This window comes from Salvelinus fontinalis, chromosome 10, assembly GCF_029448725.1.
Source record: "Salvelinus fontinalis isolate EN_2023a chromosome 10, ASM2944872v1, whole genome shotgun sequence".
In the NCBI taxonomy this organism is placed as follows: domain Eukaryota; kingdom Metazoa; phylum Chordata; class Actinopteri; order Salmoniformes; family Salmonidae; genus Salvelinus; species Salvelinus fontinalis.
The window spans coordinates 21745349-21761058 of NC_074674.1; the positions used below are offsets into that span (position 1 = coordinate 21745349).

A 15710-nucleotide genomic window follows, 5' to 3' on the forward strand; every position below is an offset into this window, starting at 1 on the left:
TTTCCTTGTCTCATCGCGCTCCAGCGACTCCTGTGGCGGGCCGGGCGCAGTGCGCGCTAACCAAGGGGGCCAGGTGCACGGTGTTTCCTCCGACACATTGGTGCGACTGGCTTCCGGGTTGGAGGCGCACGGTGTTAAGAAGCAGTGCGGCTTGGTTGGGTTGTGCTTCGGAGGACGTGTGGCTTTCGACCTTCGTCTCTCCCGAGCCCGTACGGGAGTTGTAGCGATGAGACAAGATAGTAATTACTAGCGATTGGATACCACGAAAATTGGGGAGAAAAGGGGTTAAAATTTAAAATTAAAAAATTAAAAATAATAAAAATAATTGTGGCCCTTATCTCATCAGTGACCACCGCTCTTAGTCTTCCTCTCCTTTGTCCTCCACACATTCTCCCTCTCCTGCCACTCTTCTTTCCCCACCAACCTGTCTTCCTTGATCCATGTTTCCAAACTAAATCATTCCGAAGCCGTCCTCTTTTGTCTGTTTGGTAATGAGACTTAAACAGGACAGGTAATGCTTTCAGCTGAAACTGCAATCAGTGTTCGGAATGAATTTCTATATGTTTCTATCTGGTTACTGCAGAAATGCATGACATTTTCCATCATTCTGTTTTGAATGTGTTTTTAACCGTTTTGGAAACAGTGTGTTAGCGTTTGAAAACATGTGCAGCAAATATATAGTTTTGCAGGTGGTGGAGTATGAAAGAGAAAATAGTTAATGGATTTCAGAGAATGTGTTCATTGAATACATTTTGTATGAAAGCAATGAAAAATGATTTACAGTTTGGTCCACATACACTTCTGTTTTGCTGACTGTGTGAAGAGTTTTGACAATGTAACTTCAGTTTTGACCAATGCATCTTAGCAATGTTTTTATTTTATTTACTGAGGACAACAACAAAAGAAAATTCTTTCCACTGTCAAAGTCTGAGACATCTTGTGACCTATGAACCGACTTTTAATCAGTCATAAACAGAAACTTAAAGACATTTAGTCTGCTGTGAATGTTTAGCTAACATTTGTGTTTCTCTCTGTTCTTTCTGTCTTCCACTCAGGGGATGGGCTGATGCCAGACAGTTAGAATAACCTCCTGTCCTGTTCTCTGACTTTGGAGGACTACACTCCTAGAGAAAAGGATTCCAAAAGGGTTCTGCGGCTGTCCCCATAGGATAACTCTTTTTGGTCACAGGTTCCAGTTAGAAACCTCTATGGAAAGGGTTCTACATGGACCTCAAAACAGTTCTACTTGGAACCACAAAGGGTTCTCCTGTGGGGAGAGCCAAAGAACCCTTTCAGGTACTAGATATCACCTTTCTTTCTAAGAGTGTAGAGACATAGAGAGAGAGGGAGAGACAGAGAGAGAGGGAGACATAGAGAGGGAGATACAGACAGACAGACAGACAGACAGACAGACAGACAGACAGACAGACAGACAGATAGATAGATAGACAGATAGATAGATAGATAGACAGATAGATAGAGATATAGGGAGATATAGGGAGATATAGGGAGATATAGGGAGATATAGGGAGATATAGGGAGATATAGGGAGATATAGGGAGATATAGGGAGATATAGGGAGATATAGGGAGATATAGGGAGATAGAGTTATAGAAAGATAGAGAGAGATATAGACAGATAAAGAGAGATATAGAGAGAGATAGAGACACATAGAGAGAGATAGAGATTTAGAGAAATATATAGAGAAATAGAGAGAGATAGAGAATTAGAGAGGTGGAGAGAGATATAGAGATAGAGAGAGAGAGAGATAAAGAGAGATATAAAGCTATATAGAGATATAGAGATATAGAGAGACATAGGGAGATATAGAGAGATAGAGATATAGAGATATATAGAGAGATGTAGAGGTATAGAGAGATACAGAGAGATTTAGAGATATTTAGAGAGGTAGAGATATAGAGAGATACAGAGATATCGAGATATAGAAATAGAGAGATGTAGAGATTTAGAGAGAGATATAGAGAGATAGAAATATAGAGAGATATACTGTAGAAAGATATAGAGATTTAGAGAGAGATATAGAGATATATAGAGAGATATAGAGAGATATACTGTAGAGAGATAGAGATATAGAGAGAGATATAGCAATATATAGAGATATAGAGACTTAGAGAGAGATATAGAGATATATATAGACATAGAGAGAGATATAGAGATATAGCGAGATATTGAGTGGAGGACCACTAACTCTCAACCAAGAACACAATGTCATCATGGAAGACTATTAGTGATGGAGAGTGTTCAAGAACAATTTAGTAGAACGTAATGGTGTTCTGGAAGAGCGAAGGGAAATGAACTGTTTTTCAAGACAGTGGGAAGCCACATTATAAAGGACTGTAATAGAGTAGAATAGAATAGAACACTGTATATTATAGTATAGTATTGTAGAATGGAATGGAATAGAAAAGAACACAACAGAGTAGAGTACAGTAGAGAAGAGTAGAGTATTTTAGAATAGTAGAATAGAATAGAAAAGAATAGAACAGAACAAATCAGACAACACTCACCCGAAGCCGGAGAGCATGCGGCAGAAGAGAAACATGCCGTACCCCTGGACGAAGGAGGAGAGGAAGGAGAAGAAGCCGTTGACCGACATAGCGATAAGCAGACACTGTTTACGGCCCACCTTGTCCGACAGACCCCCCCAGAAGAATGCCCCCATCATCATCCCCAGGTACACTATGCTGCCTGCAGAGAGGACGGAGAGGGAGAGGAGCGAGATCGAAAGAAGAAAAAAAAAGAGAATGAACGATAGAAAAAGAGAGCGGGAGAGAGAAGCGGGGGAGGGAGAGGGGGGCAGGAAGAGAGGGAAGATAATTAGGTTGGATAAAAGGAGAGAGAAAATGTATTTAGTGTTAACTTTTTACTTGACACTTCTAGATTTTCAGCACTTGAAAATGATCTGAACCATCTGGACCAAAATGGCTTTTCAGGCAAACTGCTGACTAGGGAGGACACACACACAGTCCCACACAGAGAAGCCGGTGTGTCTCACACACAGCAACTGTATCAGTATCGCTGCATGTCTGACTGTATTAGTGGAGTCCAGAGCAGAAAGAGTTATGTGATTTAACCAGGCTTGTCATTTCCCAGTCATTGATAAACCACTGAGGGGTCACAGAGATCCAGTCGATCTGATTTGCCTGGGGACCTGCAGACAGACAAACCTAATAAAGAACACAGAGGCAGCCATGAAGATACAACACTAACTGAACCACACTATGGAAGACTCAACACTAACTGAACCTCACTATGGAAGACTCAACACTAACTGAACCTTACTATGGAAGACTCAACACTAACTGAACCACACTATGGAAGACTCAACACTAACTGAACCTCACTATGGAAGACTCAACACTAACTGAACCTCACTATGGAAGACTCAACACTAACTGAACCTCACTATGGAAGACTCAACACTAACTGAACCTCACTATGGAAGCCTAAACACTAACTGAACCTCACTATGGAAGACTCAACACTAACTGAACCTCACTATGGAAGCCTCAACACTAACTGAATCTCACTATGGAAGACTCAACACTAACTGAACCTCACTATGGAAGACTCAACACTAACTGAACCTCACTATGGAAGCCTCAACACTAACTGAATTTCACTATGGAATACTCAACACTAACTGAACCTCACTATGGAAGACTCAACACTAACTGAACATCACTATGGAAGCCTCAACACTAACTGAATCTCACTATTGAAGACTCAACACTAACTGAACCACACTATGGAAGCCTCAACACTAACTGAACCTCACTATGGAAGACTCAACACTAACTGAACCTCCCTATGGAAGACTCAACACTAATTGAACCTCACTATGGAAGACTCAACACTAACTGAACCTCACTATGGAAGACTCAACACTAACTGAACCTCACTATGGAAGCCTAAACACTAACTGAACCTCACTATAGAAGCCTAAACACTAACTGAATTTCACTATGGAAGCCTCAACACTAACTGAATCTCACTATGGAAGACTCAACACTAACTGAATTTCACTATGGAAGAATCAACACTAACTGAACCTCACTATGGAAGACTCAACACTAACTGAACCTCACTATGGAAGACTCAACACTAACTGAACCTCACTATGGAAGACTCAACACTAACTGAACCTCACTATGGAAGCCTCAACACTAACTGAACTTCACTATGGAAGACTCAACACTAACTGAACCTCCCTATGGAAGACTCAACACTAACTGAACCTCACTATGGAAGCCTAAACACTAACTGAACCTCAGTATGGAAGCCTAAACACTAACTGAACCTCACTATGGAAGCATAAACAATAACTGAATTTCACTATGGAAGCCTAAACACTAACTGAATTTCACTATGGAAGCCTAAACACTAACTGAATTTCACTATGGAAGCCTAAACACTAACTGAACTTCCCTATGGAAGCCTCAACACTAACTGAACCTCATTATGGAAGCCTCAACACTAACTGAACCTCACTATGGAAGCCTAAACACTAACTGAACCTCAGTATGGAAGCCTAAACACTAACTGAACCTCACTATGGAAGCATAAACACTAACTGAACCTCACTATGGAAGCCTAAACACTAACTGAACCTCACTATGGAAGCCTAAACACTAACTGAACCTCACTATGGAAGACTCAACACTAACTGAACCTCACTATGGAAGACTCAACACTAACTGAAAATCACTATGGAAGCCTAAACACTAACTGAACCTCACTATGGAAGACTCAACACTAACTGAACCTCACTATGGAAGACTCAACACTAACTGAACCTCACTATGGAAGACTCAACACTAACTGAACCTCACTATGGAAGACTCAACACTAACTGAACCTCACTATGGAAGCCTAAACACTAACTGAACCTCACTATGGAAGACTCAACACTAACTGAACCTCACTATGGAAGACTCAACACTAACTGAACATCACTATGGAAGCCTCAACACTAACTGAATCTCACTATTGAAGACTCAACACTAACTGAACCACACTATGGAAGCCTCAACACTAACTGAACCTCACTATGGAAGACTCAACACTAACTGAACCTCCCTATGGAAGACTCAACACTAATTGAACCTCACTATGGAAGACTCAACACTAACTGAACCTCACTATGGAAGACTCAACACTAACTGAACCTCACTATGGAAGCCTAAACACTAACTGAACCTCACTATAGAAGCCTAAACACTAACTGAATTTCACTATGGAAGCCTCAACACTAACTGAATCTCACTATGGAAGACTCAACACTAACTGAATTTCACTATGGAAGACTCAACACTAACTGAACCTCACTATGGAAGACTCAACACTAACTGAACCTCACTATGGAAGACTCAACACTAACTGAACCTCACTATGGAAGACTCAACACTAACTGAACCTCACTATGGAAGCCTCAACACTAACTGAACTTCACTATGGAAGACTCAACACTAACTGAACCTCCCTATGGAAGACTCAACACTAACTGAACCTCACTATGGAAGACTCAACACTAACTGAACCTCACTATGGAAGACTCAACACTAACTGAACCTCACTATGGAAGACTCAACACTAACTGAACCTCCCTATGGAAGCCTAAACAATAACTGAATTTCACTATGGAAGCCTAAACACTAACTGAATTTCACTATGGAAGCCTAAACACTAACTGAACTTCCCTATGGAAGCCTCAACACTAACTGAACCTCATTATGGAAGCCTCAACACTAACTGAACCTCACTATGGAAGCCTAAACACTAACTGAACCTCAGTATGGAAGCCTAAACACTAACTGAACCTCACTATGGAAGCATAAACACTAACTGAACCTCACTATGGAAGCCTAAACACTAACTGAACCTCACTATGGAAGCCTAAACACTAACTGAACCTCACTATGGAAGACTCAACACTAACTGAACCTCACTATGGAAGACTCAACACTAACTGAAAATCACTATGGAAGCCTAAACACTAACTGAACCTCACTATGGAAGACTCAACACTAACTGAACCTCACTATGGAAGACTCAACACTAACTGAACCTCACTATGGAAGACTCAACACTAACTGAACCTCACTATGGAAGCCTAAACACTAACTGAACCTCACTATGGAAGACTCAACACTAACTGAACCTCACTATGGAAGACTCAACACTAACTGAACCTCACTATGGAAGACTCAACACTAACTGAACCTCACTATGGAAGACTCAACACTAACTGAACCTCACTATGGAAGCCTAAACACTAACTGAATTTCAACGGTACTATGTTCTGACCACAGCATTTGATAAGCGAGCATTGACTGACCTATAAACTATCAGATAAGGTTGTTTTTCCACAGGAAGTAAGTGTGATCTCTCTTCCAGTCCCAGTGGACACTGGGAAATGGAGGCGGGTGGGGGGCAGTAAATAATCCACTTCACTCAGCCAGAGTCTAGATATGCTAATAAAAATGCTAATCTGTTTTTATGGGGAGAGGCGATCGTTCACAGATGCTGTGCCCCATCGCTGCCGGGAAGCCCAGAGCCCAGCACCTCTCTGTTTTTTTTTTTTTTTAACTAGGCAAGTCAGTTAAGAACAAATTCTTATTTACAAAGTTGGCCTACCCCGGCCAAATCCTAACCCGGACAACGCTGGGCCAATTGTGTGCCGCAGTATGGGACTCCCAATAACGGTCAGCTGTGATACAGCCTGGAATCGAACCAGAGTCTATATTGACGCCTCTAGCACTGAGATGCAGTGCCTTAGACCGCTGTGCCACTCGGGAGCAATGCAGAGACACAGTCCATGGTATCGGCTAACAACACCTCCTTTACTTTATGACTCCCCACAGCTGGGCTGGTATCAGAGTATAGGAAACAACCTTTTCTAGACGAGGTGATTTCCTGTAGGGTTCAACCAGGGGTCAGGGTGTAGTAGAACCTCAGACTGCATCCCAAATGATACCCTATATTCCTTGTTCCTGGGACAAAATAGGTTGTCATTTGAGACTTTCCCACAGTGACACCCCAGTCTTTACCCCTTACCCACACATGTACAGTATTTATCTCCACCCAACAGCATGAATGATCCAGACTTGGTTTGCTTTCTTAAGAGTTTTGTCCAATCAAAGATCTCAGAGAAGAATCGGAACTAGAGTCTAACGACAGCAAATCAGGAGGGTGGGGAATGGTTTACTGATATGGATGATGACTTGCTGAAATCCATCAATGAAAGGCTTGCCAAACTTGATATATTGGATATATTACGAGAGGACATCAATGCATTATGTGCCAGTCTAGAATTCAGCCAATGTTAGATTGATGATCTAAGGAAAGAGAACACGGAGCTGAAAGGTACTGTAGACTCTTCATGGCTGTCACGTTCCTGACCTATTGTTCCCTTTTCTTTCATTTATTTAGTTGGTCAGGGCGTGAGTTGGGGTGGGTTGTCTTTGTGTGTTTTTGTATTGTCTAGGGTGTTGTATGGTTTAGGGGGTTAAGTAGAGTAGATGGGTTAGTGTTTAGTATAGGTGTCTAGGAAAGTCTATGGTTGCCTGAATTGGCTCTCAATCAGAGACAGCTGGTTATTGTTGTCTCTGATTGGGAGCCATATTTAAGGCAGCCATAGGCTTTAGCTGTTTGTGGGTAACTGTCTATGTGTAGTGTTTGTGGCAGCACTATCTGTCTTTATAGCTTCACGGTCGTCAGTTTTGTTAGTTTGTGTATAGTTGTTCGTTTCTTGTTTGTTTCTCTCTTCTTTTAATAAAGAAGATGTATTTTACACACGCTGCGCCTTGGTCCAATTTCTCACAGCAAGACGATCGTGACAATGGCAAGGTGGAGGTGGTGCAGAGGGAAAACAAACAACTTAAAGAAACCTTGCTTGACGTACAGTGTCGATCAATGCGGGACAATCTAATCTTTTCAGGGATACTGGAGAATGACAACAGCAGAAGCTGTGAGGACACTGTCCGAGACCCTAGGTCAACTCAACTGAAACTGACCACTGACGTTGTGTGTCATGTCACTTTCTCCAGAGTCCATAGAATGGGTAAGGCCAAATGTTTTGAACATTTTAAGCAACATGAAATGGCGAAGAGCAGGGGCAGAGAACTCAGAAACACTGATTTTGGAATGAATGATCACTTCCCCACGGAGATCAATGAAAGGAGAAAAAAAACTGTATCCCATCATGAAAGAAAAGCGTTGCCTGAACCAACGAGTCTCCTTGGTGATGAATAAACTTTACATCAACAGGCAACTGTATCGGGAGTCTAGAGTAACTCCCTGGCTATTTTAATCCAGCTATATCAGGACTCTAGAGTAACTCCCTGGCTATTTAATCCAACTATATCAGGACTCTAGAGTAACTCCCTGGCTATTTTAATCCAGCTGTATCAGGACTCTAGAGTAACTCCCTGGCTATTTAATCCAACTATATCAGGACTCTAGAGTAACTCCCTTGATATTTTAATCCAACTATATCAGGACTCTAGAGTAACTACCTGGCTATTTAATCCAACTATATCAGGACTCTAGAGTAACTCCCTGGCTATTTTAATCCAGCTATATCAGGACTCTAGAGTAACTCCCTGGCTATTTTAATCCAACTGTATCAGGACTCTAGAGTAACTACCTGGCTATTTTAATCCAATGTTCAAATCTGAGTTTGTGTGTTGTAGTGTATCATGACAATTTAAACTATAACGAATACATGCTCTATTGATCTCCACTTAATAAGGAAAGGGTTGCATATAGCTCAGGTTAATGTATGTAGCCTTCCTAACAAAATACATGAGGTTTTTAACTTGGTCAACATAAATAATATTCATATTTTGGCTTTGACCGAAACGCATTTGGATGCATCTGTAAATGATGGGCAAATGGACATTCATGGATATAGTCTACTGCGAAGGGACAGGAATCATAGATATAGTCTACTGAGAAGAGATAGGAATAGGACTGGTGGGGGTGTAGCACTGTACATTCAGAATCATATACCTTTTAAGAGGAGGGATGACCTTAATGTATGTCAAGTAGTGGCACTATGGGCTGAAGTACATCTGCCTCACCAGGCACCCATATTGGTAGGATGTGTGTATAGACCTCCTAAGGTGTCCTATCTGGATGACTTATGTACTGGGTTTGACCAGGCCACAGATAGCAACAGAGATGTATTTATCTTGGGTGATTTTAATATAAATTGGAAGGATCAAAATAAATCAAATGGAACTAAATTGATGAGATATGCCGAGAGTTGTGGTTTGAAACAACAGGTTAATGATACTACTAGATCATCAACTAAGTTGGGTCACAGTCCGGACACGTGCATTGATCTGATCTTCTGTAATATACCATTGCAATGCTTAAAAGCCAGATCAATGCCAGTGGGCTGGACAGACCATAATATTGTGACCATAACCATGAACACCAAGGTTCCAAAGAAAACCCCAAGGATTGTGGTCAAGAGAAATGTTAAGACATTTAATCATGAGCTATTTCAAAATGATTTGGCTGCTGTACCCTGGGAGCTGATTTATCTAGAGGATGATCTAAATCACACTACAGAATGTTTTATTGATTTGCTCACTGAGGTAATGGACCATCATGCCCCAGTAAGAAAGAGTACAGTTAGGGCTCGTCCATCTCCATGGATTGATGATGAACTGGGTGAGGCATTTCCTCAAAGAAATATGTAAAAATGTCTTAGCAGCCAAATCTAAACTAGAAACTGATTAACAGAATTATAGAACACTACGCAATTACGCAGTTAAATTAAATCATTAGACGTTTTTGGGGGGACAAAAATGCTTTTATTGTTGTAAGATTTTTTTTTTTTTTTAAAGGTATAGAATACAGTGAAGGGCTTACTTGGTACATCTATTTCATCATGTCCATCTAGTGTGGAGGTTGACGGGAGAACAACAACATAACCAGTTGATATTACCAATCATTTTGCAGATTTCTTGACAAAGAAAACGTATTTACTGAGCGATAATGTGAACACCCATTCCTCCAAACAAGCTATTGTCCAATGGATTGATGATCATATTATGAGCAAAAAACCTGCTCTTTTAGTCTACAAATGGCATCAGTAGAGGTGGTGTTAAACCTATTGAATTCTTTACCCAATGGTAAATCTACAGGTTATGATCTTATGGACAATGTTTCACTTCACTATGCTGCTCCCCAGATTGCAGCTCCACTGAAATACATATTTAATTGGTCACTGGAAAAGGGGACATTTCCAAATGTATGGAAGCCTGCTAAACTGTGTCCTATCCCAAAAGACAGCAAAGAACCCATTACTACTGCCCATAGTCGACCAATCAGTCTACTCCGTTCACTCAGTAAGATGTTGGAGGGTATTGTGAGTAGACACATATAGGAGGTCATGGAGAAAAAGGATCTGATCACAGCCAATCACCATGCTTATCGCACAAACCATTCCACCACCACTGCATTGGTTGACATGACTGACCAGTGGCTCAATGTTATGGATAATGGCAGGTTTGTGGGTGTATTATTTTTAGATTTTAGTGCAGCATTTGATTTAGTGGATCATAAAATCATTTTGACAAAATTAATGCATGATGGTTTTAAGGAGGCAGCATTGAATTGGATACAATCATATCTAACTGACACACTGCAGGGAGCTGCCTTGGGCCACTTCTTTACTTAGTACACCAATGACCTTGAAACTCAAGCTACTATATTTGCAGATGATACTACAATTTATACAGCAATACAATCGGTTCAACAGGTACAGCAAGCTCTACAAGTAGATATCAGGGAGTGGGTTTGCCGGAACCAACCTGTTCTGAACACCATGAAAACCAAGGTTATGTTGGCCTGTTCCACCAGGAAAAGGCCAACACAGCATGGGATACAGTTAAGCATGGGGGGGGGGGGAGTACAACTTGAGGAAGTATCAGAAACCAAACTACTAGGAGTGCAGCTAGACAACTGCTTATCATGGTCGTCTCAAAACATTACTTGGGAGTCAGGTGAACTATTGTTCTGTGTTCTGGGAAAATGCATCAGCAAGTTAAATTAGGAGGATACAGATAGTACAGAACAAAGCAGCAAGGATTGTTTGAAGGTGGAGATATAGTACTTCTGTTGCAGTCTCGCACAATGCTATTGGGTGGTAATTTGATCAACAAGATAATTGAGAAATAAACATGCTTATTTTATTTCCTAATATACACCATTTAAAATGGCCAAACTCTATTCACAACAGTATTCAGTTAGTCAGAGACAGTCATTCAGTAAATACTAGGAATAGACTGTCCACCATCTATGTGTTATCCAGACAGTAAAGAAAAATAGGCAAAATAAAATGTCGATTCAAAACTAATAAAGAAATGTAATAATGTATCTGAGCAAACCAGAAACCTTTCAATATATAAATCCAAATAATACTTTAAAACCATTTAAATATAATACATTGGAAGGTTGTGCAGGACTATGGTCGATTAAGGAATCAATCTATCTTTTCAGATTGTTAGAGTGTTTATCTGGTCAACATGTCCGTGTATTATGTCTGTTTGTAACGGTGTGTTATATGTGAAAATGTGAACGTATTATAAATTGTATTTTAATGTTTAAGGACTCCTGGAAGATTAGGCCAAATGAGGACTAAGAGATCCTAATCAAATCAAAACCCTCACATCTGGACGATGTGATTCATACACAGACACACAAACACAGTTTCAGAGTTGACTTCCATTACAAATGACTGCGTAAAAAGCATTCATCAAATAACGCTGCATTTAGTCCAACTGAATTAGAAACTAATCATAGACTTTAGAGAGATATTTCTGCAGACTGTCTATCTCTCTCCTCTCCAACGGTACGGTACAGTGTGCAGCTCTGCCTCCAACCCAGAGGGAATACTTCACTAACTCAACTTTAGCTGCTGCTGCTATCTCCGCCAGACGAGACGGGAGCAGTAAGCGTCAAGCGGGGAGCGGCGCGGTGGGTTTGTCTCTATGGTAATTAGCTCTTATGCATAAGCATAATTCCCCGTCCACGCTACGCTCCTCGCCACTACACTCTCAGCACGGATGAGAGGATAAAAAGAAAGGAGGAGAGGATGAGAGAGGAGGAGTGGAGAAGAGGAGAGAAGGGCGACAACAGAGAGAAACAGCTGAGTAATTCCGGAACTGGAACATTGGGTGCATTCCGGGGTTCTTAAGGGATTCCCCCAAGATTCCGGGAATCCCCTGAGGTTGACGTTTGATTGACAGGTCTGTCTGAGAGCATCTATTACAAGGAATATTAGAATGGTGTAGAGAAGGAATACAGTTATATCATCTTACAACTGTTCTAAATGACACCGAACAAAATTATAAAAATATAAAGATTTTACTGAGTTACAGTTCACATAAGGAAATCAGTCAATTTAAATAAATAATTAGGCCCTAATCTATGGATTTCACATGACTGGGAATACAGATATGCATCTGTTGGTCAGAGATAGCTTAAAAAAAAGGTAGTGACGTGGATCAGAAAACCAGTCAGTATCTGGTGTGACCACCATTTGCATCATGCAGCGCGACATAGCGCTGATCAGGCTGTTGATTGTGGCCTGTGGAATGTTGTCCCACTCCTCTTCAATGGCTGTGCGAAGTTTCTGGATATTGGCGGGAACTGGAACACGCTGTCGTACACGTCGATCCAGGGCATCCCAAACATGCTCAATGGGTGACATGCCTGGTGAGTATGCAGCCCATGGAAGAACTGGGACAATTTCAGCTTCCAGGAATTGTGTACAGGTCCTTGTGACATGGGGCCGTGCATTATCATGCTGAAACATGAGGTGATGGTGGTGGATGAATGACACAACAATGGGCCTCAGAATCACGATCTCTGTGCTTTCAAATTGCCATTGATAAAATGATATTATGTTTGTTGTCTGAAGTTTATGCCTGCCAATACCATAACCCCACCGCCACCATGGGGCTCTCTGTTCACAGCGTTGACATCAGCAAACTGCTCGCCCCCTATAGACGCTGTCTGCCATCTGCCCAGAATAGTTCAAACTGGGATTAATCCGTGAAGAGCACACTTCTCCAGTATGCCAGTGGCCACCGAAGTTGAGCATTTGCCCACTGAAGTTGGTTACCACAGCAAACTGCAGTCAGATCAAGACCCTGGTGAGGAAGTCGAGCATGCAGATGAACATCCCTGAGACGGTTTCTGACAGTTTGTTTGTGCAACAGTTTGTTTGTTCTTCGGTTGTGCAAACCCACAGTTTCATCAGCTGTCCGGTTGGCTGGTCTCAGACGATCCCGAAAGGTGAAGAAGCCAGATGTGGCGGTCCGGGACTGGCGTGGTTACACGTAGTCTGTGGTTGTGAGGCCGGTTGGACGTACTGCCAAATTCTCTAAAACGACTTATGGTGTGAACATTTACATTAAATTCTCTGGCAACAGCTTTGGTGGACATTCCTGCAGTCAGCATGCCAATTGCACTCTCCCTCAAAACTGGAGACATCTGTGGCATTGTGTTGTGTGACAAAACTACACATTTTGGAGTGGCCTTTTATTGTCCCCAGCACAAGGTGCACCTGTGTATTGATTATGCTGTTTAATCAGCTTCTTGATATGCCACACCTGTCAGGTGGATGGATTATCTTGGCAAAGGAGAAATGCTCACTGACAGGGATGTAACAAATTTGTGCACAAAATTTCAGAAGAATAAGCTTTCTGTGAATATGGAACATTTCTTGCATCTTTTATTTCAGCTCATGAAACGTGGGACCAACAATTGACATGTTGCATTTATATTTTGGTTCAGTGTCTTTTGATTCTGATTCATTTGAGAAAATGCCTGTATTACACACACATTCACAGGCACGCACAAACGCAGGCCCACACACACACACACACACACACACACACACACACACACACACACACACACACACACACACACACACACACACACACACACGCAGGCACACATAGAGACAGGAGGCCTGACAGGAAACAAAGCAGTCCATTATCATGTTGAGGCAGACACTTGTATTAGCATCCTGCCTCCTGCCTGCCTACAGCCCCAAGTCTTCACTAGCCTACTGACAGGAGGGGGCAGGCCAGGGTGGACTGAACGCTTGACATCAGACTGTGAGCTGGTTTGTGTCTGTCAGTTTTTTCAGCTTAACCCATCTATTTCACACACCCACAACAACACACACACACACACACACACACACACACACACACACACACACACACACACACACACACACACACACACACACACACACACAAAGACACACACAGACACATGCACTGCGTTGGTGCTTTATCCCTGTATGCTTTAATTAGTTGACCTCAAGCTCCAGTTCAGCCAATTTATCACCCCATTGTGTTGATTAACAGACCCACACAGACGCGCACACACACAGACACACACATCTCCAATCATTCTCTGCTGACCCCTGCTGTGTCTATCCACTGACCCTGAGTCAAACCTTCAACAGAACACAGAGAAGATAGTTGGAGGGAGAGGAGGAGTGAAGACAGGAAGAGAGGAGGAGAGATTTGAAGTGTGTCGGAGTGTTTTGTAGGGAGGCAGGCTCAACCGTAGTCTCCTGCTCTCTCCTCCTCCTCCTCTCTGTTCTCCTCAGTCAAGCGGGTTTAACTGAGCCAGCTAAGCATGGCTAAACTGCAGCGAGAAACACAATGCCGTAGCGATTATACTACCTCACAGTAATATCTCACCCTCACAATCACCTAATAGCAGTGAGACACAGAGAGGGAGGGAGAGAGAGGGGGATGTAATGAAGAGGACATGGAATAAAAAGAGGAAGAGGAAGAGATAAAAGGGATGAAGGTGGGAGGTAGCACAATGAGAGAGGGGTGTGAATGGATAGAGACAATGAAGGAAATCAGGGAAAAGAAAAGCTGCAGTGTTTTCTCGTTGGAGTCAATCATGCCTCTCTTTGTCTCTGACCAGCCATTGCAGAACTATAACACTTGCCTGAATAAAAAAAAATCTTGGAGTGAGACCATTGGCCTGGGCTGGGCCTGGTCGAATGTCTATGTGAATCTTTTTATCATTTTTATCCTGTCTTCCATCGCTCTCTCTCTCTCTGTCTCTCTCTGACTCTCTCTCTCTCTCCGTCTCTCTCTGACTGTCTCTCTCTCTCTCTCTTCGTCTCTCTCTCTTTCTCTCCGCCTCTCTCTGACTGTCTCTCTCTCTCCGTCTCTCTCTGACTGTCTCGCTCTCTCTGACTGTCTCTCTCTCTCTGTCTCTCTCTGACTGTCTCTCTCTCTCTCTCTCCGTCTCTCTCTGACTGTCTCTCTCTCTCCGTCTCTCTCTGACTGTCTCTCTCTCTCTCTCTTCGTCTCTCTCTGACTGTCTCTCTCTCTTTCTCTCCGTCTCTCTCTGACTGTCTCTCTCTCTCCGTCTCTCTCTGACTGTCTCTCTCTCTCTCTCTCTCGCCCTCTCTGACTGTCTCTCCCTCTCCATCTCTCTCTGACTGTCTCTCTCTCTCTCCGGTTCTCTCTGACTGTCTCTCTCTCTCTCTCTCTCTCTGACTCTCTCTCTCTCTCTCTCCGTCTCTCTCTGACTGTCTCCCTCTCTGACTTCTCTCTCTGTCTCTTCCGACCCCCATCTCTCTCTCTCTCTCTGGCTCTCTCTCTATCGCTCTATTTATCTATCAA

At 42.3% G+C, this 15710-nt stretch overlaps 1 protein-coding gene across 2 annotated transcripts in view; it reads right to left on the reverse strand.

Annotated features, from left to right (window-relative positions):
- The window catches only part of LOC129863818 (synaptic vesicle glycoprotein 2C-like), a 78801-nt gene that overhangs the window by 36719 nt on the left and 26372 nt on the right, over positions 1–15710 (reverse strand). Inside the window, exon 3 of one of the 2 annotated variants that reach the window (XM_055936099.1) lies at positions 2571–2709. In XM_055936099.1, the coding sequence (XP_055792074.1) occupies positions 2571–2709 (139 nt within the window). Of the gene's footprint in view, positions 1–2528; positions 2710–15710 lie in introns of both variants that reach the window. The other variant, XM_055936098.1, reaches the window with a different exon arrangement.